The 25,250-nt window shown below is 38.9% G+C and overlaps 1 protein-coding gene across 3 annotated transcripts in view; it reads right to left on the bottom strand.

Moving 5' to 3' along the window:
• Positions 1 to 7,868: 7,868 nt before the first annotated feature.
• LOC128318898 (NACHT, LRR and PYD domains-containing protein 4E-like) overlaps positions 7,869 to 25,250 on the bottom strand; it is a 55,191-nt gene continuing 37,809 nt past the window's right edge. The window contains exons 3-10 of one of the 3 annotated variants that reach the window (XM_053237026.1): positions 24,117 to 24,233; positions 22,190 to 22,244; positions 21,818 to 22,022; positions 19,757 to 21,530; positions 16,325 to 16,498; positions 9,726 to 9,899; positions 8,836 to 9,012; positions 7,869 to 8,689 (exon numbers count right to left, since the gene is read on the bottom strand). In XM_053237026.1, coding sequence (XP_053093001.1) covers positions 8,653 to 8,689; positions 8,836 to 9,012; positions 9,726 to 9,899; positions 16,325 to 16,498; positions 19,757 to 21,530; positions 21,818 to 22,022; positions 22,190 to 22,244; positions 24,117 to 24,233 — 2,713 coding nt within the window. In that variant the 3' untranslated portion in view covers positions 7,869 to 8,652. Of the gene's footprint in view, positions 8,690 to 8,835; positions 9,013 to 9,725; positions 9,900 to 9,932; positions 15,631 to 16,324; positions 16,499 to 19,756; positions 21,531 to 21,817; positions 22,023 to 22,189; positions 22,245 to 24,116; positions 24,234 to 25,250 lie in introns of those variants that run through there. The other 2 variants (XR_008302327.1, XM_053237027.1) reach the window with 2 other exon arrangements.

A 25,250-nucleotide genomic window follows, 5' to 3' on the forward strand; every position in this document is an offset into this window, starting at 1 on the left:
GTAACAAAATCTGTTTTTTTTTTGTTTGTTTTTGTTTTTTTATATTCTGTTAAAACTCAGCAATATACAAATGTGGAAATAATATATATTGTAATAAACCTACAACAGAATTACACAATTAAACCAGAAAAATGATGAAGAACCTAAAATGGAGGCCAGAAATAACAGAATATTAAAGTGTAAAGACTAGCAGACTCAAAAGACTAGCGGTCGAATATGTTCTAGCTATTTCTATAAAACATTTCTAATTCCATATGAGATCTTCTGGTTATCAGAGTCTACTAAAAACATTTTCCTGTTAGCTAAACAAGACTGGGAGCTAACTAGCTAAATCAGCTTGCTAGTATCTGGCTGGGTTTAAGTAGGCTAGCTTAGGTTTTGTTACACTTGAACTGAAAGGACAGGAATTAGCTGTCTGAACTAATTACTAATTAAATTACATCAGGTTCATGTTTAAAAAAAAAAACAACAGTTTTACAAAGTGTGTATTAGTGAAGGAGCAGATTTACTAGCAGCTCTCTATATAATGAAGGTCTACAAACAGGTGCTTTAAATAAATCCACGATGCTAAAGTTCTTCTACAAGAAATGAGAAGTTGAGATAAAGGTCAGTGGTGATTAGAGAGCTGAGTTTGAAGAACACAGAGGAGGGAAAGTGCAGCTGCAGCTCTTTACGTGATTGCAATCAGTCCTCTTCTACACAACATTCAACCCCATTCAAGAGAACAAGGAGGACGAACCTCCACACACAAAGAAATAAACACATCTGCTTATGCGGACCAGAGAACTGTTTTTATAAAGAACCAAAAGGAACTGGATGGAATAAGTGAACATTTTAAACATGATGAAAAAATGTCTGGGGCCAAATGAGAGCTGAATGAAACAGAGGCAGTGTGGATGGACTGCAGCGCTGCTCCGCCTTTACACACAGAAAGTAAAGATGAAATCAAAATATTACACTAAATATAACACACTACAAGTGTCCTGAACACAACTGGCAAATAAAGGAACAAGAAATTACATCTGAAACTGAAACATAGAAAACCAGAACACAAATAATAAAGAGCTTTATATTGTCCAAGCTTTTATTTGCAGCCGCGGTTTGAAAATACACGGTGAAGCAGCACTATAAGCTGCGGCTTTAAACAGCAGTGGCTCTGGGAACGTGCACTTCCTAAACCTGGCCACACGATGGCAGTCAAGATCCATCCACAACATCACACAGCGCTGCACTCAACACCCTTTAGATTGTTATTATTATTATTATTATTATTATTATTATTATTATTATTATTATTATCTCCACGGAGGACGTGGACACAGGTATGGAGCACAGTGAAGAGATTGTTTACAGACAAGTTTCAGAGAATGAAATAAGAGATTCAGAAAGTATGAAGGCCGCTGAAGCAAATCCCGAACTGCAGCTAGACGGGAAAATGACTAACGGTAACGAGGAGGAACAAAAAGGGTTTAAAGCACCAATGAAAAGGAAACAAGGAACAAGGACTTTGGTCCCATATTGGTTTAAAAAAAATTTTTTTTTTAAACATAACGGAGAGTGAAGAAGAAGATGAGACAGAAAGTGATGGTGAGATTTCAGACTCCAGCGTCTCCTTATCACAAGCAGAGCTCAAGTAGGAGTTATGATGCAGAAGATATGAAAGTGTTTCTCAGATCAACTAAAAACAGTAGAGGAGTCCGTGTTAACCAATACTTTCCCCACTTAAAGCAGTTTATATAATAATAATAATAATAATAATAATAATAATAATAATAGTAAAGAGTAGAGAAGAGGCGTGTGTTGGAGTTGTTATGGCAGAATAATCCAGTGCACAGTAATAAGGCTGATGAGCTCTGTGTCTGTGGGAAGGACACAAGGCCTACCGGCTGTTTGAGGCGGCGCTGCGTGTTGTGCTGGATGGAGCTTGACTGCCCTCGTGTGGCCAAACCCAGGAACTGCAATTTCCCACAATCACTATTCTGTTATGAAGTATTTTATGGCGGTGTTTATAAGTCTACACTTGTAGTAGTTAGACAAGAGACAACTCCAACACACGCACCTTCTCAACTCTTTATTATTATTATTATTATTATTATTATTATTATTATTATTATTATTATCATATCACAATTATGTGACTCCATTTAATGCCATCTGAACTGCATTCAGCTGCTATTTGTACCTCCACTGTAATATAAATTACAACTGAGTCTATGGATTTCTGCTTAAGGTGCAGTATTTGGATATTGGGATGGTGGTTGTGTGTTGTGTTGTCTGTGATGTGTGTGTGTGTAAACTGTGTTGAATGTATCGTGTTGTGACCAAACACCAAGAAAAATTCCTAATACATGTCAAAGAATATGGCAAATAAAATTATTCTGATAACAACAATATCAACACTACTACTACTAATACTAATACTAATAATAATAATAATAATGAGTCACTATGATTAACACTATTCCATGCTATAAGGTAAACAGAGTTTTTGTGTAGTGAGTGAAGTGTGTTGTGCTGGATGGATCTTGGTTACTCTCGTGTGGCCACATTTCCAAACTTGACTCTCTGCATTTGCAGTAAATAATTTGGTTCAAATAATGAATTGATTTAATAAATTAAATGTATGAATGCATGTTGGTCTTTATTTGGGGTTTAATCAGAATAAACATGAGATTGAATGTGATTGGTTCATTCTGAACACAGCCACACCCCCAATTATGCAACCAGATCACTGTAACATTTTTTTTTATGTCTTCCTATTTTTCCCTAAAATGTTTCTGATGGTTTTTCACTTTTGAGGGTGGAAAAAGTTCTGATATGATTTATCTTGGTTTGATTTTTTTTCTGATCCATTGTAAGTAGCTTTATATATGAGTTTCTCAGAATCTTTTCATTGATTGATTGATTGACTTTATTAATCCCAAAGGGAAATTCACATGTCACAGCAAAGCTCACCACATAATAAATAGATAAAATAAAATAAGTAAAAAAAATAATAAATAAAAATACTGCACAATACTGTATTTCATACAGCCCCCCTTGTTTCAAGCATCAAAGTACGCACTACACCATGTTGTACAAAATACAATTTAAAATTCTACATCAGTCATCTAATATGACATTGATTATATAATCTAATGGCTGTCGGTAAAAATGACTTTTTATATCGTTCCTTATAACTGAATTAATCTTGAGCTAAAAGAACTCACACAGGCTTGAACTGTTTCATGAAGAGGATGACAATCTTGATTCATTATACTGACCAATTTTTCAGTCATTCTATCCTGTGCTATCACATCAATAGTGGGTAACACACAACCCACCACAGAACCTGCCTTTTTTATCAGCTTACTGAGTTTGTTCTTCTCCTTCTCCAACAATCCCCCTCCCAGCAGGTAACAGCACACAAGATCACAGATGATACCACAGAATCATAAAAGGTCTTCAACAGTACCTGACATACACCAAAGGATCTCAGTTGCCTTAATAAATGAATGCGACTCTGACCCTTCTTATAAACCTGTATCATATTATCAGACCAATCAAGCTTATTATTCAAATATACACCCAGGTACTTATATGACGTGACCATCTCAATTTCTGACTCTTGTATATTCACTGGCACCACTTGATGAGGATATCTACTAAAATCAACCACAATTTCCTTAGTCTTACTAGCATTAAGCCTAAGACAATTTGTTTCACACCAGTCCACAAAACTCTTTAAAAGCTCCCTATATTCACTCTCATCATGATCCTTTATACAGCCAACAATTGCAGAATCATCAGAAAATTTCTGCAGATGACAGTTTTTGGAGTAGTACTGGAAATCTGATGTATAAAAAGTAAATAAAAACGGAGCTAAAACCGTTCCTTGAGGAACACCAGTGCTACACGTAACTACTGGAGTCACGCAGTTATGCATCCTTACATACTGTGGTCTATTTGAGAGGTAGTCCATTAACCAACTGACCACACTCTGGTGTAATCCAGCATTTTCTAACTTATTCTTGAGTAATGCAGGCTGGATAGTGTTGAATGCACTAGAAAAATCAAAAAATGTGATTCTAACTATGTTACCTGAAGTATCTAAATGACTTAGAGATTTGTATAAAAGATAGATAATTGCATCATCAACCCCAACACCAGTTTTGTAAGCGACCTGCAGTTTAGCCTCAGCAGCACACAATAGCTGCTTAATATAATTTAAGACCAACCTCTCAAAAACCTTCATCAACTGAGCCATTAAAGCTATTGGTCTATAATGTGAGAACTCAGTGGGATTAATCTTCTTAGGGACTGGTACTACACATGATGTCTTCCATAAAACAGGTACCCTTTCCAAGCACAAGCTCAAATTAAAAATGTAATGAAACCCAACAGATTTGATCAGCACATCCTTTAAGAACTCCAGCACTAATACCGTCAGGGCCTGCACATTTCTTCTTTTTAATTCTCCTTAACCCACTTCTTACTTGTTCCACTGATACAGCAAACTTAGGAACAGACTCACAAGTGGGAAAATAAGATGATCTTCAAACTGAGGAGGAAGTGGTGAACAACCATAGGCATTTCTCACATGTGCATATAACAAGTCCAAAGTTTTATAGTCTCTCGTGTCACAGTCCACATACTGAGTAAACGTGGGGAGAGTATTAGTGATGTGTCCTGGGCAGCACCAGCGTTCATTAACAGTGCCAGTCCACCTCCTTTCCTCTTCCCAGTCTCCACAGCGCACCTGTCCGGCGTTCTCTCATTCCACCAAGTCTCAGTAAAACACATCAAACTGCAGTCCTCAAACACTGATAAAAAGAATTTAAAAAGTACAACAAATACAACAATGTAAAAACATTCAGAGCTGCTGCGACAGGCTGCCACATGCACGGCGCCATCTTTGATATATATCCCATCCTGGTTGTATATATGTACTCACTTACCTGTGGCCATGTCAAGTATGTGTTCTTGTTGTAAAAACATGTTTATCTTGATTTTCTCGATGGGAAAAGTCAGGTGTTAGATGGAGAACTTGTGCATTTTCCTGTAGATGGCAGTAAAGACTCTGAAATCTAATTCAGTGCTTTTCAAACCTCATCTCAAACGATATTACCAAAGTCCTTATAGCAACCGTTACATCTGTGGAAAAAAAGTGGAAAAAACAAAGAAGAAAAGAAAAAGAAAAAGTAAAAGGGGGAAGGGACATGCCAAGCTGGGACTATTCGCAGGGCATGGGTGCTTGGTAAGGCGTGGCACTTGCCCATTTCAGGAGAGACCACTTTGCGCTGCCTTAATCAAACACCGAGAGATAAAAGAAAACAGAAGCTATTTATGGAGCAGATAATCACTACACTTCTCGATCATGGTATATTTAAAAAAAAAAACCTAAATAAATAAATAAATCCTCCTCTAAACAATTGTACATGCTAAAAAAGTGTAGTAATGAATATTTCACTATAATATCTAATTATTATTTCATATTTATTACAATATCTTAAAAATCACAATTAGAAATCATGTTTTTAAATGTTTTGTTATTGTTTTTGTTTGTTGCCGAGGTGCATTATGGGAGAATTCCAAAGTTCCATTGCATCCTGTACGTGTCTCTTAGTTCAATGCTTTGTTCTTTACGTGTTTTTCACAAGTTGAAGAGCAGAAAATTAGGATGAAATAAAAATTTTAATAAAAATAGAAACCACAAAAGAAGCAAAGCCAGCGTGTTAAGGTTATAAATGCCAATCCCAGTGTAGACTCTGGAGATGTGCCGTTCATGAAGGAGGAGTCGATTCTTCCAAACGACTCTTTTAGGTGAAGTGGCATATAGGAGCGTTTTGGAGTCTTTTCTTTTTCTTTTCTTTTCAGGCATGTAGACAATACTGTTAGTCGTGCAGTGGAAGTGAGTGGAAATGGTTTGGTGTAAAGCTTTTTCCAGCATCTGAGCTGTTGGTGAACGGTGAGTTTACTTGTGTAAAAACTTTCCACAAGGCAGAGGCCGCTAATGAAAATAAAGGTGTGTGTTGTAAAGGACAGTGTTTTAGTAAAAGGTTAGTGTTTGCAGACTTTAACAGTGGGAGCACACATTCAGCACACTGGAAGATCTCAGGTAGCGAGATCTTTAAAAAAAATAAATAAAAAAAAGCTATAATAAAGTAAAGTAATACTCTAATGCATTTATCTACATCAGTAGGCTACTATATAAAACTAGCATTTTAGCTTCCTGGTCCCTCTTGAGTTTTAGATAATAACTCAGTCTAAAATCCACTATACCCAAAGCAGGAATAAAAGATGGAGGGAATGGGACAAAAACTAACATCCCCTTTTCATTTCAGATTTAAATATTTTATTTCAGCATGCTAGTTTAAAGCCATGTTACATATCAGTCTATGTAAAGTGAATATTGTTGTTAGAGGAGCTGAGGTAAGCTCAGGCTGGAACAATCAGTTCTATAATGTACAGGGTTTTAAAAGGAGTCATTTAGCCCCAAACAGAACATAAAGTGGTAATGCAGCCTCCTCCCCAGCCCTGCAACAATACACAGAGGCACACAGGCTTTCTCATTCTCTCTTTCACCCACACTGATAGACCAACTAAATCTCATGAACTGAAGTGGGCGGATCATGACAGTGAAATAACCAATGAGCATGATGCCTTTTTATTAAATCCTTACATACGTGTACATAATAACACACTTTAAACAGGGAACTCGACCATCCAGACCACAATCCTGGCAGCCAGGAGCCGAGGACCCGATGATGCACAGTACACAGTACACACACACACACACACACACACACACACACACACACTCAATAAAACAGATTTACACACACATACTATAACATTGCTTATTCTATAGTATATGTGAAATGCACCTCTAAAATCCATGGATTGTTATTCAGTTATTCATTTTAAAACATATCATTCAGTAACTAATTTGAATTATTCAGTAATTATGGTTAAACTAAACTTTTTACAGAATTAAGGAACATTTTACCCAAATAATAATGACTGTAAGAAATTTCTAAATATTTCTATAATTACACAGCAGTGCAGTATCAGACTTTATAACATAAAGGCCTTGTGTGTGTAAATGTCAGATTAATTATAAATAGTGCAGCAGTGAAATATTAAATGAAGTGAGGAGGTGGAAAAAATGACAAAAAAAACATCAGGATTTGCTACATGACTTCTATAACTACATGGCCACAGATCAGTGTGTTATTTATACCTTTCAGCCTTTTGAAATTGGTTCATCGAGATTTAAAACTATGTTCATTACAAATACTCTTCATTATACTCCGAGAGGTGAAAAAGTTGTTTAAAGTTATTTCCAGGTGTAAAAACAAATAATTAAGACTGAATACAATCTACCAACATGCCTATAGAAATGACAGATAGTATTAGTATTAGACTAATATTTGCCTGCCTTACACTACTGTCTAAATATTTTGGGATATTTGGTGTAGATTCATGAAATATAATCTCAGTTATGTCCATTTCATTTTCAGTTACCTGGAAGAATACATACTGGCATCTTTCCAATCTCTAACTGTCCAGTTTGGGGGAGTCTGTGCCCACTGTAGCCTCAGATTCCCCTTCTTGGCTGACAGGAGTGGAACCTGATGTGGTCTTCTCTTGTTGTCGCCCATCCGCCTTCAAGGTTTGACTTGTTAAAAATGTAAGCATTGATACAGCTGTTGTAAACATGTCTAACTGTATCTTACAGATCGTACATCTTATGATGACGCAGCAGACACTGTAGAGAGATTTACTGGTTTGAATGCTGGGGAAACTGCCTCCTGATTATGACAGAAATCACTCAACAGATAGGGATTTTGAGTTACTGTTACACAGTGTTACATATATGTCCAGAGTATTTTCAATTAAAATAATTTTATTTAAATTTTAGAACTGTGCCAGCAAGAAGACAAACATGAGGCAAGCAGAGAGTAACTGTACATCTTTCAAAATTAAACTGAGTCAAATAAGTTAAGTTAGCAACAACACATTTAGCTACTGTAATGCTAGCATGATTACATGATTACTTAGGTTTGCTTGAATTCTGCTAAAACAGACAGTAAGCAATACAATCCCATGCAACAGAATACTACACACCATTGTGGCGACTTATGTTTAAAGATGTGACAGAATTCACATACGGTGTTTGTAAGGTTTTCCCCTTTAAGAGATCAGAGTTTTTTTTTGGCTTGTGGGTTGTTCAGAAAATAAAGTTAGCCAGTTCATGGCTTCAGCATCCAGCTCGCATGTCGTCTCTTCTCATTTAATTGCACGAACACCCACACCATGACAATTAATATATTAAATTCTAGTTTTATGCCAGAATTGTCCTTTAAAAACACACCAGCAAACAATGAACAGAAGTTTAACAAAAAATGAGAAAAAAATGATTTATAGTTGTGATTTAATCCATCATCTGTGGAGAAAAAAATTCACTGTCATGTTACAACAAACCGAATGAATCCCTGTTGAGCAGAAACACACTAAAAAAAAATAGATAAAAACATGGAGCTAAAAATAACAACTTCTACATCTGAATATGAATGATTCAGCTCCCAAACTGCTGGAAATGTGGGACGGGTTCTAACGCTTCACCAAAATTGCTTTATCCTGGAAAAGAGGTTTGAGGTGAAACTCCTGTCATACGCCAGTCCTGATGAGTTTACAATCCTTAATTCTGAAAGAGAAGAGCATCAGTGTAAACAAACAACATCAACATAAACACCAACACACACACAAAGAGAAAATATTATATTACACAGTGAATATTATTCAATATCATACAGTACAGTACAATAAAGAGACAGTAAGTCAGTAACTCACAGTAAGGTCTCCAGTTTACAGTGTGGATCCTTCAGTAGATCAGAGAGCAGCTTCACTCCTGATTCTCCTGGATTATTATAGTACAGATTCAGTTCTCTCAGGTGTGATGAGGAGTTTGACCTCAGAGCTGAAGCCAGAGCAGCACAACCTTCATCTGTAATACTGCAGTTACGCATCCTGCAAGAAAGAAAACCTTCTCACACTTAACACACTCAGTTTTAGCATTGAAAACATGAACTACACAAAATCTTTATATACAGTACATTTACTCTCCATCTCACACACACAACAATGAAAATATATCAGGTCACTATGTAACCCCATTAAAATGTAGTGTGTACATGTTCATGCATATACAGTTTTGTTAAAAATGTAGTTCATATACGCACTTGGAAACACACTCGTACACATAACGCAGTTTGTAAGTAAGGTTTAGTTCATGAAAGTTCGTGGAGATAAAAACTTTTGTTTCATTCGTTTTAAGATAACTTCATTGCATTGTTTAAAAAGAGAGTGGAAAAGTACAAAGCTGGTGAGAGTGGATAAAAGGGGGGTTGCCTAGCAACGTGCATGATTCTGATTGGTTATTTGGATAGGGGTTAATCAGCGAGGAGAACGAGAAAAGAAAAAAGGGGAAAAAGAGAAACAAACCAAACAAACAAACGAATGAATTAATTAATTAATTACTTATTACTATAGAATTAATCTAGAAAGTAAATCTGATTCTCACAAATATTTCAGTTTCTTACAAACATTTAAATCATATTCTAAAAGTTACAGCTACATAAAAAACACACAATCATTTCTGTATGTAATATTTGGGGACAAATTGATAATCTGACATCTGTGTGTGTGTGTGTGTGTGTGTGTGTGTGTGTGTGTGTGTATACCTCAGTTTCTCCAGTGTACAGTGTGGATTCTCCAGTCCAGCAGAGAGCAGCTTCACTCCTGAATCCTGCAGTTTATTGTTACTCAGGTCCAGTTCTCTCAGACTGGAGGGGTTTGAGCTGAGAACTGAGGACAGAACTCTACAGCTTTCCTCTGTCAGATTACAGTCACACAGCCTGGAAGAGAAATGATGAAGTGTCTGATTGATTTATCTGAGTGTGAAATGAGGTGTTTCCATCAGTTGGGAAATAAACTATCTACCTGAACACAAGGTTCTAAAGTCAGGATAAAAATATAAAATGAACAGCCTGTGTATAAACTTGGACTGCTCTTGGACAGATCCATGTGTCTCAGCTCATATGAGACGATGTATTTAACTTTCTGAAACAAGATAATAACAGAGAGGCCACTCTGAACAAACACATCTCTTTATTTCTAGCAGAGAGTTTTTCATACAGTGTGTTCAGCAGCTCTGGGGAAAGTTCTGCTGGAGAACATTTACACATTTACACACTGTCCTTTACTGCTTCATTACAGTGTGTTCAGTGTGTAGATCAGTGTACATTGTGCACACATTTACTTTCCATTACAAACATTTTCTGGAATATTTTTGCTCCCACAGAACAATAGAAACAGGTCTATAAAATGGTAACAGCTCCATGAGGACAGATAACATCAGAGAAATTGGCTTATTGACCTCACTGTAAAGTACGCCTAGTACTGGCATGTTATTAAAGTAAATGTGTGTGTAATGTACACTGATCTACACACTGTAGAAATAAATGTACTTTGTTCTGATGTGAGAAGTGATGTAGATATTTCAGTATTAACACAAAGCTGATTTTTCACAGTGATGGAAAACAGTTGCAGTTCATTGTTCATTGGACCTTAATCTTTCACACACAGATCCAAATCACGTAACACCCCAATACACACACACACACAAAGCTCAACATCAGAAACAATGCTAATCTACACCTTATAAAAATACACACTTAAATTTTTTTTTTAATCCTATAAAACACTGGAATCTAGCCATGGGGGTCACAGTCCAGTGACTTCTGTGCCCGGATAAATAGAGAGGGTTGCGTCAGGAAGGGCATCCGATGTAAAACATTGCCAAATTAAAACATGCGAATCGTCAGTACTCTGAATTCCATACTGGATCAGTCGAGGCCCGGGTTAACAACGATTGCCATCTGCACCGGTGACCTACAGGGCGCCGTGGAAATTGGGCTACTGTTGGTTGAAGAAGTAGAGGAGGGAGGAGAGTGCATAGACAGAGAGAAGAGGAAAGGAAAGAGTGTAGGACTCAGAATAGGAACTCTGAATGTTGGTACTATGACAGGGAAAGGTAGAGAGCTGGGTGATATGATGGCGAGAAGGAAGGTGGATATACTGTGTGTACAGGAGACCAGGTGGAAGGGTAGCAAGGCTCGTAGTATAGGAGCACGATTCAAGCTGTTTTATTATGGTGTGGATAGTAAGAGAAATGGGGTAGGTGTGGTATTGAAGGAGGAGTTTGTGGAGGTGAAGAGTGTGTCAGACAGGGTGATGAGTCTGAAGTTAGAGATTGAAGGGGTGATGTTGAATGTTGTTAGTGGTTATGCCCCACAGGTAGGTTGTGAGTTAGAGGAGAAAGAGAGATTCTGGAGTGAATTAGATGAGGTGATAGAAAGTATTCCCACAGGTGAGAGTGGTGATAGGAGCGGATTTTAATGAACATGTTGGTGAGGGGAACACAGGTGATGAGGAGGTGATGGGCAAGTTTGGAGTTAAGGAAAGGAACCTTGAAGGACAGATGGTAGTGGACTTTGCTAAGAGGATGGACATGGCTGTGGTTAACACTTATTTTCAGAAGAGGGAGAAGCATAGAGTGACTTACAAGAGTGGAGGTAGGAGCACACAGGTAGACTACATCCTATGTAGAAGAGGCAATCTGAAAGAGATTAGTGACTGTAAAGTGGTAGTGGGAGAGAGTGTAGCCAGAGAGCATAGGATGGTGGTGTGTAGGATGACTTTGATGGTCTGTAAGAAGAAAAGGTCAAAGATAGAGATAGAGAAGAAAACCAAGTGGTGGAAGCTGAAAAAGGAGGAATGTTGTGAGGACATTAGACAGAAGTTAAGGCAGGCTCTGGGTGGTCAGGTAGTGCTGCCAGATGACTGGGAAACTACAGCAGAGGTGATCAGGGTGACAGGAAGACAGGTGCTGGAAGGAGGAAAGAAGGAGACCTGGTGGTGGAATGAGGGAGTTCAGGATAGTATCCAGAGGAAGACGTTAGCCAAGAAGAAGTGGGACATGGACAGGACTGAAGAGAATAGACAGGAATACAAGGAGCTACAGCACAGAGTGAAGAGGGAGGTGTCTAAGGCCAAGTAGGAGGCATACGACGAGTTGTACACTAGGTTAGACACTAGAGAAGGACAGAAGGACTTATACAGGTTAGCTAGACAGAGGGATCGAGATGGGAAGGATGTGCAGCAAGTTAGAGTTATTAAGGATAGAGATGGAAGGGTGAGAGAAAATGAGAGGGGAAAAAAAAGAGTAGAAGGGGTGACCTCTGTGGAACAGAAAGAAGATAAGATTAGAAAGGATGAAGTTAGGAAGGCTTTGAAGAGGATGGCAGTTGGTCCTGACGACATCCCGGTGGAGGTCTGGAAGTGTCTAGGAGAGGCAGCAGTAGAATTTTTAACTAGTTTGTTTAACAGGGTTTTAGAGAGTGAGAAGATGCCTGAGGAATGGAGAAGTAGTGTATTAGTGCCGATCTTTAAGAATAAGGGTGACGTGCAGAGTTGCAGCAACTATAGGGGGATAAAGTTGATGAGCCATACAATGAAGCTATGGGAAAGAGTAGTGGAAGCTAGGTTAAGGAAGGTAGTGGAAATTTGTGAGCAGCAGTATGGCTTCATGCCCAGAAAGAGCACAACAGATGCAATCTTTGCTCTGAGAATTTTGATGGAGAAGTATAGGGATGGTCAGAGGGAGTTGCACTGTGTGTTTTTTAGACTTGGAGAAGGCGTATGACAGGGTGCCAAGAGAAGAGCTGTGGTACTGTATGAGGAAGGCAGGAGTAGCAGAGAAGTATGTCAGAGTGGTGCAGGACATGTATGAGAGGAGCAGGACAGTGGTGAGGTGTGCTGTAGGTCAGACAGAGGAGTTCAAAGTGGAGGTGGGACTGCATCAGGGATCGGCTCTGAGCCCCTTCCTGTTTGCTATGGTGATGGACCAGTTGTCAGAGGAGGTCAGACAGGAGTCTCCTTGCACAATGATGTTTGTAGATGACATTGTGATCTGTAGTGAGAGCAGGGAGCAGGTGGAGGAAAACCTGGAGAGGTGGGGGTTTGCACTGGAGAGAAGAGGAATGAAAGTCAGTCGTAGTAAGACTGAGTACATGTGTGTGAATGAAACGGAGCGAAGTGGAACAGTAAGATTACAGGGTGAAGAGGTGAAGAATGTACAGGAGTTTAAGTACTTGGGGTCAACAGTCCAGAGTAAAGGAGAGTGTGGGAGAGAGGTAAAGAAGCGAGTGCAGGCAGGTTGGAATGGGTGGAGAAAGGTGTCGGGAGTGCTGCGTGATATTTTTCTATCCGCGAGAATCAAGGGGAAGGTGTACAAGACAGTGGTGAGACCGGCCATGCTGTATGGTTTAGAGACAGTGTCACTGAGGAAGAGACAGGAGTCAGAGCTAGAGGTAGCAGAGCTGAAGATGTTGAGGTTCTCTTTGGGAGTGACAAGGTTGGACAGGATTAGGAACGAGTACATCAGAGGGACAGCTCATGTTGGACGTTTGGGGGACAAAGTTAGGGAGGCCAGATTAAGATGGTTTGGACATGTTCAGAGGAGGGAGAGTGAGTATATTGGTAGGAGAATGTTGGACATGGAGCTGTCAGGCAGGAGGCAAAGAGGAAGGCCAAAGAGGAGGTATATGGAGGTAATAAATGAGGATATGAAGCTAGTGGGTGCAAGTGTTGAGGATGCAGAAGATAAGGATAGGTGGAGAGTGATGATTCGCTGTGGAGACCCCTGAAGGGAAAAGCCAAAAGAAGAAGACTCCTATAAAACACTGGGTCTCATTTATCACACTGGATATGAATGAATTTACTCATAAAACCTGTGTAAGAGCATTTACACAGGAAATGTTTAATGTGTAAATTAAAAATGTAATGTTGTGGAACATCTACAAGATGTTGAGAGAAAAGGTTGAGGAGGTGTTGGATCAGAGTTAAATGGGCTTGGCCACTCAGCACAAGAGCTAGCTCTTTATCTATGTGCAGAGCTGTTTTATCTGGTCTTTATTCTGACCCTCAACCCAGAGCTTCTCCACCAACACCTCACTGTCCTCTACTTTCACATTCATCAGGCACTTATGGAGGAGCTCTGGACTGAGCTGGAGCTTGGGGAATAGCAACACTGGACTCCTGTTCCTGTGTGCTAGGGGTCTCACTGGGGACAAGAGCTCCTGAGTTTGTGTCAACTTACAGATAAAATAAAACTAAATACAGTGAAGCTTGAATGATCAGCTTCAAATCATGCAATTGTCAGTATGTTACTGTGATTTTATAAACAGATTACGCTATTTAATTCAATTACACACCAATTTAATGAAACTTTTGTGAAACTCCGTTTCATATTAATGGCATTAATTAAAGAAATGTCAAATAGGAAACAAATAATTTAAATAGCAAGCCAACACAAATTCCTAAATTAACACAAATTCCTAAATTAACACAAATAAGACGAATCATTCGATCATTAAGACAGAAGAAATGCATCTGTATAAAAGGAGTATGGGCTGGTCTGTCTGTGTATAGCAGTAAGCTGACACGTTGCAAACGCCTCAGCTGACAGAAGATTTAGAGCACACTGTTAGAGATATTTAGATATTTAGAGACCAGTAAGAATTTTCTGGAGGATGAACGCTGGTTTATAAATCACTTCTGTTTGTCACGGCATCTTCTTTAAATGCTGTTCAACACTTTAGAGCACTAATTTAACCAACACAACAACCTTGTGCCATTCCTGTGCATGTCCAAGTTTATCAGTGCTTGGATTTCTTGTTATTGTCACGTTTCAAACAGAAAGAAGTGACTGAGTGTAGCGTAAGAGGCTGAAGAGTGCATTAATTTGAGAAATTTCTGACCAACAGTCACTGAGACACTTTAAACTATAAACACAGCAGTTTCTCTGTGTGATGCTCGGTGTCCATGATCACCTGGGTACCGTGTAGATCTCTTTCTTACCTTTCATATTAAACCACTTTCTTACAAGTGAGCTGTGGTGTGCACGCATTTGGTCAGGGTTTTAGATGATCTGTGGCTGTGGTTTTAAATGATCTGATCACATTTCCATTCTTGTTCTTCTTGACCTAAGTACAGTATTGAAAGCTGCAGACCATGATATTCTTCTACACAGACTTGAACATTGGGTAGGTCTCTCAGGAGCAGTACTAAGCTAGATCAGATCATATTTGTGTGGTAGACAGTCTTATGATAATTTGGGAAGTCACTCATCAAGACAATATGATATTTCATTTGGAGTTCCATAAGGATCTATTTTAGTACACTTGCTTTTCTCCCTCTACATGTTACCTCTTGGTAGACTCATTCAAAAACATGAAATCAGTTTTCATAGTTACGCTGATGACACACAACTTTATATATCAGTGTCACTGAGTAATCAAGAGCCAATTAACAAATTGATTACATGCTTGAATTAAATATCTGACTGCGTGCTACAGAACGTTCTGCAGTTAAACCAGGATAAAATGGAGATATTAATTGTAGGAGATAAACAGAAAAGAGAATACTTACTGAAAAATGAGCTGGTTACAGGTTAGAAATCTGGGTGTAACAGTCGACTCTGATCTCAGCTTTGTTCCTCACATCAATAATATCTCTAAATTTGACCTTAATCATTTGGGGAACATTATAAAATTTCCTCAAATTATTAAATGTGACCTCAGAAAAACACATCCATGCATCTTTTTACCTACTATTATCTACTATTTATCCATTACAGTTAGTACAAAATGCAGCTGTTCAGCTTCTAACACAAACTAAAGAGAGACCATATTACTCCTATTGTGGAGGAACTGCACTGGTTACCTGTGACATCCAGAGTCAATTTTAAAGTGCTCTTATTAGTTTTAAAACTCTTAATGGCATTGCACCTGTGTATTTAGCAGAATGCCTGATGGATTTCACCCCAAATCATTTTTAACATCAACAAATGCTGGCTTCCTTAAGGTGAATTTTAAGAAGAAGAAGCAGCTCGGTGAAGCTGCTTTTAGTGTCTCTGCTCCCAGGATGTGGAACTCACTCCCAGTGTATATCCATCAGACACCTTCACTAAATATATTTAAAAAGCAGCTTAAACACATTTATTTACCTTGTCTTTTAATTAGTCCTCTTGATTATATGCTTAAAACCACTATTTATCTCTTAATGATCTACTCAATACTTTGTTTGATTACATGTATTTATTTCTTAATGACTTTTCAGGTTTTAATATTTTATTTTCAGGTTGTGTAGCATTATTATTAGGAATTGACATTTATTAACATACTTAATGTTTTTTTTTTATGTGTGTGTGTGTGTACACCTCAGTATCTCCAGTGTACAGTGTGGATTCTCCAGTCCAGCAGAGAGCAGCTTCACTCCTGAATCCTGCAGGTTATTGACACTCAGGTTCAGTTCTCTCAGACTGGAGGAGTTTGAGCTGAGAACTGAGGACAGAACTCTACAGCTTTCCTCTGTCAGATTACACTCCCACAGGCTGGAAGAGAAATGATGAAATCAAACACACAAATACAGCCATAATACAGCTAAAGTTTAACATGTAACAGAAATGTCAGTGTGTTTCTCTCACACACACAAATCAGAGGACAGGACAGCACATCAGCACATTTACAGGAGCAGGGACGTCTTTCTGCACTCCACAATCTCTCAGCTACAGTTTATTATAAGACCATTAGGTCATGTACATAACACACACATGTGAGAGCGAGCAGCCTATAAACAATACACTCTGATCTGTGTTCAAGTTTCTACAACCAACACTGCAGATATAGTGCATTTTATTACAGAAAATAAAGAATTATAGAACTGTACACTACCAGTTAATAACATGCCAGTACTAGTGGTACTTTACAGTGAGTTAGTGGCAGGTGGAGGTGTGGGGAAACTCCAGGTCTCAGTCTATAGGGTCGTGTACACAGAACAGTCAATGACTAAATCCACCGCCAGAAATCCACAACAGCGAACACAGTCTCGTTACCCGCAGCACGATGACGTCAGGAACCAGGAAGTCCGTAAAATCCGAAGGACGGAACAAGATCAAAGCCAATAAACAAACCAGGTCTGAACCGATAAACCCACAGAGAATAATTCCAATGAAATATTTCCAATAACTAAAAGACAGACACACAATAACCCAGCGCTGTGTGGAGGCGTGTAGCTTATTTATACAGGTAGCAGTCAGTGGGGAAATGGGGAACAGGTGTGCTCGCGCTTCCGCACAGCGGATGTGGATGCGGGATGAAAACTCCGGCTGGAATGCGGAAGTGCAGGTGTGGTGTCGGAGCAGAGTGTGACAGTTATATGTTGAATTTCACAGAGACGGTAAAACAGTTGGTGTGTGTTGTTCTCTGTGCTCGTACTGTTATAAATCTGTCACCTCGAGACCTCTGATTTTACACACACTGGATTAGGTGTTTGGTGTGGACCCGAGTACAGGTGGAGTCAGATACATCCAAACAGATCCAAACTAAAGAGAAAGTTTGATCTTTCTAAACCAAACAAATTAGATGTGAAAGCGTCCTTATTCTCTCTCACGTGTTGCTCAGTGCAGATAGGGCTGTGCAATATGGTGATACATATCATAGGATGAGAAAATAGAATAATTAATAATGTCTACTAATAGATATTTTCCTGTATCCTCTGTATCAGCAATGTAGTAAAAGCCACCTTTTGGCAGCTGATTTATGTCACTAATGTCAGCACTAGGAGCTACTAGCAGTGTGCTAGTAAACAAACGCTCCTGAATGGAGCAACAGAAAAGTGTTCAGCCTATTTTCCAGAGATCTTGAGTTTAAGTCCTGATGATGCCACAGACATCAGTGGCCTGGAGTCCAAGTGAGCAAGTGAGTCCCTGCTCACAGGGAGGGAGGGGTGGCATACTCTCTCTCCCCTATCAATCACAGTGATACTAACTGATCATGGGCGTCTGTGAGCTCATGCATGTGGAAGTGGGCAGATACCGCTTTCCTCCAAGTGTGTTATGTTGAATGAGCAGTTTGAAAAGATGCGGTTGGTGTCACTTGTGTCAGAAGTTGGTAGGGGACAGGGTCGTATGATAGAGGAGACTGAACTGGAGAGTGGGAATCAGACGTGACTACATTAGCGAGAAAATGTGGGGAAAAAAACAAGCATGGAGGAGCAGGACAGAGTGAAACTCCCCACAACACTATGTTACACAGAACAAAAGATGGGGAACTTGTACGTAAAGGGCACATGAAGGGAAATAGTGTTTTTATATTTACTTTTTACATTTTGTATTCATATTGTTTTGTTTTTCATGCTCTTATTTGTCATAGTTCTCTTCAATGTCACTTTCAAATAAAAGGAGAAAAGAAAACGTGCCTTTCACTGGTGTTTAGTTCAGAAATGTGTTTACATTTACATTTATTCATTTAGCAGACGCATTTATCCAAAGCATCTTACAAATGAGTAAATATAATTTATAGGAAGATGGAATATAAAGCGATATTTTTCTTTTATGATTATTATTTTTTTCTTCCAGTGGGGACAAGTCACGAGTTAGTTAATTGTTCATGGAAGAGGTGGGTATTTAGCTGTTAAGTTCTTAATTGCATGCAGTTATTTTGTACAGACAGCTCACACGAAATCAGGATTTATAGAACGATCATATCCAATTGTAGCGCGATGGAGGCATTGCCTCCTCTCACATGACTTTCCCCCATTCATTCTCAATTACCCCCACTCAACCCACGGCATGTTATGGGGTCTCTGTTATAAGTCAATGGGCTGAGGGGAGGCGTGCCTCCGCTGTAACTGTACCTGCGGGTGTCGCTGTTAGACAGTGTTACTTTATAAAAACGAGTGACTTTTATACTTTTAATGTCATTTTTAGTAATATTTGCGTCGTTTTATTTTTGCAATATCGATTATTTTCTCATCCAATTTTTTGAGGAGACACTGCCTCCCTTGCCTCCTCGGAGGAAACGCCCTTGATTTTATATATATATACACACAGTACTGTGCAAAAGTCTTAGGTGCCTTTTTTTTTTTAGTACAAACTTTGTTATAGATGTTTATTTTCTGACTTCTACATTATTGATTCAGCACAAAAACATTTTAGATTCCAAACATTAGTTTTCCAGCACAAAATGAAATGTTAAAGAAAAATGTTTGCATGTCAGTAAAGAAAGCAGCAGATTCCATAAGAGACACTTTTCAGATAAAAACATAATGAAGGCTGCTGGGTTTCGCTGCAGAAATAAGAAGCGAGTCGACAGTCAAAGTCTCCAGAAGAACTGTGGCTGCTTCTGCAAGATGCTCAGTAACACTTCCAGCTCATTTCCTTATAAAACTGCACACACTGCACCTCAGATACTGCTTTATTTTTAAAGTGAAGGATCGTCACACCAAATATCGACTTTGTTTCATTTATTATTGTTTAGTGCTCTTTATAGGATTTTTTTAATGTAAAAACATTTAGTTTCATTATTTTTGAAGGCATCTTTGCTCTACAGAATTTCGTTGCATGTGCCTAAGACCTTTGCACAGAACTGTATATATATAAATTTTCAAGATGTGAAATTATCCATATTGTGATATAAGATTTTGTCTGTATCGCTCAGTCCTCAGTACAGACATAAGGTGTTCGTTTAAATGTGTTAATTTAAAGACGATTAAAGTAACTATTAGCAAGCATTAATCCAAACAGTGCAGTTCAGTGTTACATTAAAATAACAAACCATGCAGTAATACATTTATAAATAAAAATACTCACTCTGCTTTTCTGGAGGCTTTGACCACTGGCAGCAGCCTCAGAAGACATTCCTCTGATGGGTAATATTTACTCAAATTAAACTCATCCAGCTCCTGTTCTGAGTTCAGTAACACAAACACCAGAGCTGACCACTGAGCAGGAGAGAGACTGATTCCACTGAGACGATTGTAACCTCCTCTGTTCAGGTAAGTTTGTACTTCCTGCACTAGAGAATGATCATTCAGTTCATTCAGACAGTGGAACAGATTGATGGATTTCTCTGGAGATGGATTCCACCTGATCTTCTCCTTGATGTACTCGACTGTTTCCTGTTTGCGGTGAGAGCTGCTTCCTGTCTGTGGCATTAAGCCTCGTAAGAGAGTCTGATTGGACTCCAGTGAGACACCCAGAAGGAAGCGGAGGAACAGGTCCAGGTGTCCATTCTCACTCTGTAAGGCCTTGTCCACTGCACTCCTGAGGAAATCAGACATGTTCGACTTTCTGAAAAGATCAGACAGATCAGTGGTTTGTTGTTTTGTTACATTTCTGCTGATGAAGGACAGAAATGCGTATAAAGCAGCCAGAAACTCCTGAACACTCAGATGTACAAAGCTGAACACCTTCCCCAGGTGAAGCCCAAACTCCTCTCTGAAGATTTGGGTACACACTCCTGAGTACACGGACACTTCTCTGACATCAATGCCACACTCTCTCAGGTCTTCCTCATAGAAGATCAGGTTTCCTTTCTCCAGCTGTTGGAAAGCCAATTTTCCCAGTGCCAGGATACTCTCTCGGATCTGCTGAGGATCTGGATCACATTTCTGATGGTACTTTTGGTCCTTGTGTTTGATCTGAAAGATCAGGAAGTGTGTGAACATTTCAGTCAGAGTCTTGGGGATCTCTCCACTCTCTGCTTCACCCAACATTCTCTGTAGAACAGTGGCTGAAATCCAGCAGAAGACTGGGATGTGGCACATGATGTAGAGGCTTCTTGAAGACTTCATGTGTGTGATGATTTTATTGGCCAGGCTCTGAGCACTGATCTTCTTCCTGAAGTACTCCTCTTTCTGAGGATCACTGAAGCCTCGTACCTCTGTTACCTGGTCTACACACTCAGGAGGGATCTGATTGGCTGCTCCTGGTCGAGAGGTTATCCAGAGGAGAGCAGAGGGAAGCAGATTCCCCTTGATGAGGTTTGTCAGCAGCACATCCACTGAGGCTGACTCTGTCACATCACACAATCTCTCATTGTTCTGGAAATTTAGAGGAAGTCGACACTCATCCAGACCATCAAAGATCAACACCACTTTGTAGGAGTCACAGTCTATTAATTGTAGTTTTCTCATTTCTGGGAAAAAGTGATGAAGAAGATTCATCAGAGTGAGATTTTGCTGCTTCATCAAATTCAGCTCTCTAAAGGGAAGTGGAAACATGAAGAAGACATCCTGATTTGCTTTTCCTTCAGCCCAGTCCAGAATGAACTTCTGCACAGAGACTGTTTTTCCAATTCCAGCAACTCCTTTAGTCAGCACACTTCTGATGGACTTGTCTTTAAAGAGGTCATTACATTTGATGGGTGTCTCCTGTGTTGCTGGTCTCCTGGACGCTGTCTCGATCTGTCTCACCTCATGTTCATTATTGACGTCTCCACTCCAACCCTCTGTGATGTAGAGCTCTGTGTAGATCTCATTCAGAAGTGCTGAGCTTCCATGCTGTGAGATTCCTTCATTAATTCTTTTACACTTCTTTCTCAGGTTGGATTTCAACTTTGAGTGATACACAGAGGCCACAGACTCTAATAAACAAAAGAAATAATGTTTTAATGCAAAATCCCTGAGCACAATTTAAAATGTAAAATTCTTTCAAATGCTGCTGTTCATTCCTGTTTCATGTACTAAATATTATTGAAGGAACAGGACCATTGTACAGAGTAACCACAAGCTGGACCATGAACAGAACAGAAAAGCACCAGATGTACATGATACTAAAATCAAACTTAAAACTAAAAGTGTAAATATCTAAAACAATTTCCTCTCTCTAAAGCGAACCTGATGGAATAAAGTCATGACTCAGAGCTCTTACTGGTGTGCAGTGTATTAGCGAGATCTGTGTGGTTCATGTTCTTCAGGACATGCAGTGTGATCTTCAGCGCTCCCTCTCTGACACTGTGCAGATCCTCCTCATCCTCCATCTCCCTCTCAGTGCATGCTGGGTAATCTGGACTCAGGAGCTTCCTAAACCTCTTCAGCTCATTCTTTATCAGAGTGATGACTTTGTGTTCCAGCTCCTGGTTAGAAACACACAGTAACAGATCTAAATATTATAATGTTACACAGTGAGAGATGCTTTTATTTTATGAAAAGAAAAAAAAATTGTGTCTATTACCACAGGTACAACTGTCTGATTACCCATAATTCTGCTGAAGATTGATTAAACAACACAAGTCACACACACCTTGAATATGGACTCCAACTGATTTCTGCTGCTGTTTGATTTCTTCTTTTGTGGTCTGTGAACAAACAAAACACATCATGTAATATGGACTATATGATGATAATAATGATGATAGAATAACAGAATAGTGGGGAAATGCATAATAACGAGCAGTTGAGTAGTAAGAATAATAATACACAGCATAAATGTAAGACACTGCAGAATAATAAGGAAATGATGATGATAAAGTGAAAAGCTTTCTCCAACTGACTAGATCATTTTTAATTTTTTGTTCCACTCGACGCCTCAATGCTGGACAACGCTGGAGCTCATCTGTGGTTCTCTTTTACAGCTAAAACACTTTCACTAGCTTTTAACAACAGTGACTAGCATGGCTATTGGCTAGTTTATATACAGGATGGCTGAGTGAATTATTGTCTAATCATGTTACACAGATACTCTGCTTGTTCCATCAGTGAGCTTCAGAGCTTCGTTTCTCCAGTGTGCCAGGTGGATGATATTAGGATTTTAGCATTTAGCTGTTAGTTATAGCACTAGAAATAAGTGACACTCTCATAGTGATTTATGAGGATGGTCAAGAGTGCTTTTATTGCACCATCGTTTATTTATAACGAGTTCTCAGTGATTTTTCAGGTAAACCTATTGCTATTAGCATTGGTAGCATAGCTATATAGTTATCTACCATTACAGTATCAAGGTGTTTAATCCAAAGCATTTACTTATTCCTTATCCATGATTAAAAATCTGTCTACTGGATTTGTTATGTAAAGCAGGCCACTGAAACAGTTCAAAGCTTACAGATTGTGTTTACAGACCCGTCCAGGAGCAACAGCACTAATTCCCTGTCCAGCTTCATTGCTTCATCAGTAATAAAATACTCCATCTTGGAAAAGCACTGCTAGTGTTTATCCTGGTCTTACTGCATTTCTTCAGGGTTTTTTTTTCCCTGAAGCACTGTGTGTTTGCACAGTTTAGTGCAAATTAGCCTGATAATATCCCATCTATTCTTTTATACTTAAGAGTAAATAAAAAGAATAAATTAATAACCATACAGTCTATCCAATATATTTGAATCCATAGATATAATATATTTTAAGTATTTTACTTTTAAAAGTTACTTTTTCTATTCAATAATCCACACAATGTTAAATCATCATTCTTCAATCAGTAAAAACACAACTGTAAATCTGTAGAAGCAGGAAAATGGTTTAACGATATGTGCCGGTGAAAGTCTCAGATAGACAGACAACCTGAAAACATTTTTTTAATTTATTTAGTTAGTTTGGGGGGGGGGGGGTGTCCCTTATTTTTCCTCCCTGAAGGTGGCAACCCTTACAGGCTTTGCTGATATTTCTTTGATCTCCAAACAAGTTGAGATGTGGGTGGAGCGAAGGGACATTGGGGAGTGTCTATAAGATGACTGACACGAGGCCAAACACTTCCAGTCTGGAAGGCAGATTTCCAAACGGGTTTTATTTTTTCAGCCACATAATACACTTGTCCTGAGGCCATGACCACTGTTTTTTTTATGTACTGCAAATTTCTAGGTGATGTGTACATGGAAAAATCAATTACTGCACCTTTAACACTCTCCTCTTAACACAATACACTGATTTCAGGATTTCCTAACTGACACTAACATATTTAGAAACAAATATATTGAATGAATGAATAAAATATTTATATTGTCATTAATTTCCCAGGTGTAAATGTTCCTCTGTAGCACCACAGACCCTCCAGCTCAGGGACTGCAGGCTGAACTGAACTCTTAAAGCAGTTTTCCTCACTGCCAGTCTGAGAGCTGCAGCACTGCACAGTTTAGTGTTTTACTGCTTCAACACCTAATAAAGCTCATGAAGGGCTTCATAATGAGACGAGTGAGTTTGATCAGGTGGAACACTGCCGTAAAACACCTCACTATACTGACCTCACATCAGTAGAACTGTCTCTGTCTCTGAAGATATTTGGAGGATCCATTGACGCGTCACTCTTCATGGACACACAGCTGGGTTCTGGTGAGTCTGATCTCTTTCCCTCCATCATTCTAGAATTACAACAGAAATATCAGCAATAATTAATACTCTGCTGTCTCAGCACTGTTAAACAATGTGTTCATCATTAAACACCAATAATTCCATCTTTTTAATTCAGCTACAGTCTGCACACTTATTCAAACAGGAGACTCGCCTCATACCTCAGGAATTACTCTGATGTCAGGAGTCCCAATCACAGCTAACTGACTCAGCTGGGTCTTAAAGCCTGTAGAGTTCACTGACTCAGAGCTATGCTGCTCTTATGTTACACATTACACAGTCCTTTTTACTCTTCTCTCAGTGAATGATTTCTCTAAACTGTTCTTACATCAGATCAGTGATATATTCACTGCTATTAAACACCTTAAAGCAAAGTTTAGTTCCTCTGTTAACTAGTGAGTGTTTAGAGATACAGATCTGTTCCCATGAGACGGTGTGTATTTATTGCTGGTGAATGGAAAAGTAACTCACCTCTCGTCTTTCTTTAAGTCCTGTTTTCCAGACACACTCATGTTGGAGGTCATGTCTCCTTCTCCAGATTACAGCAGGACACACGTTTACTTCACTCCAACATCGGTGTGTTAAATCAAACCCTGTATCAGCACAGAGTTCACTTACAGGAAATAGTCACGGTATCAAGCCCTAAAACAACCTGTGTACATTAAACCTTCAGTACAAACCCACAAAACTCTTCTGCATCTAGTGTCACTTCAGTGTGTTTATATATTATAGCTTTAAATTTAGATACTCACTGTGTTTTTACTCCTGAAATGGTTTATTTTCCCCTCGACACAAAATGGAGCTGCTCAGTTACACTTTCACTGACACCTGTTTATTCTGCAGAGGGGGAGGGGCAGTGACGCAGACAGGTATCGAAGTGGAAGGACAATATTTTTACTTTAAGTGTTTTCTCTCCCATAGAAAACTGTTTTAAAGAAACACTTAATGGGACTTAATGCATTAATACAGTGATATTGGAGGATTAAATTCAGTATACAGCTCACTGATTATACATATAATATACAGGG

The sequence above is a fragment of the Pangasianodon hypophthalmus genome, chromosome 9, assembly GCF_027358585.1.
Source record: "Pangasianodon hypophthalmus isolate fPanHyp1 chromosome 9, fPanHyp1.pri, whole genome shotgun sequence".
Lineage (NCBI taxonomy): Eukaryota > Metazoa > Chordata > Actinopteri > Siluriformes > Pangasiidae > Pangasianodon > Pangasianodon hypophthalmus.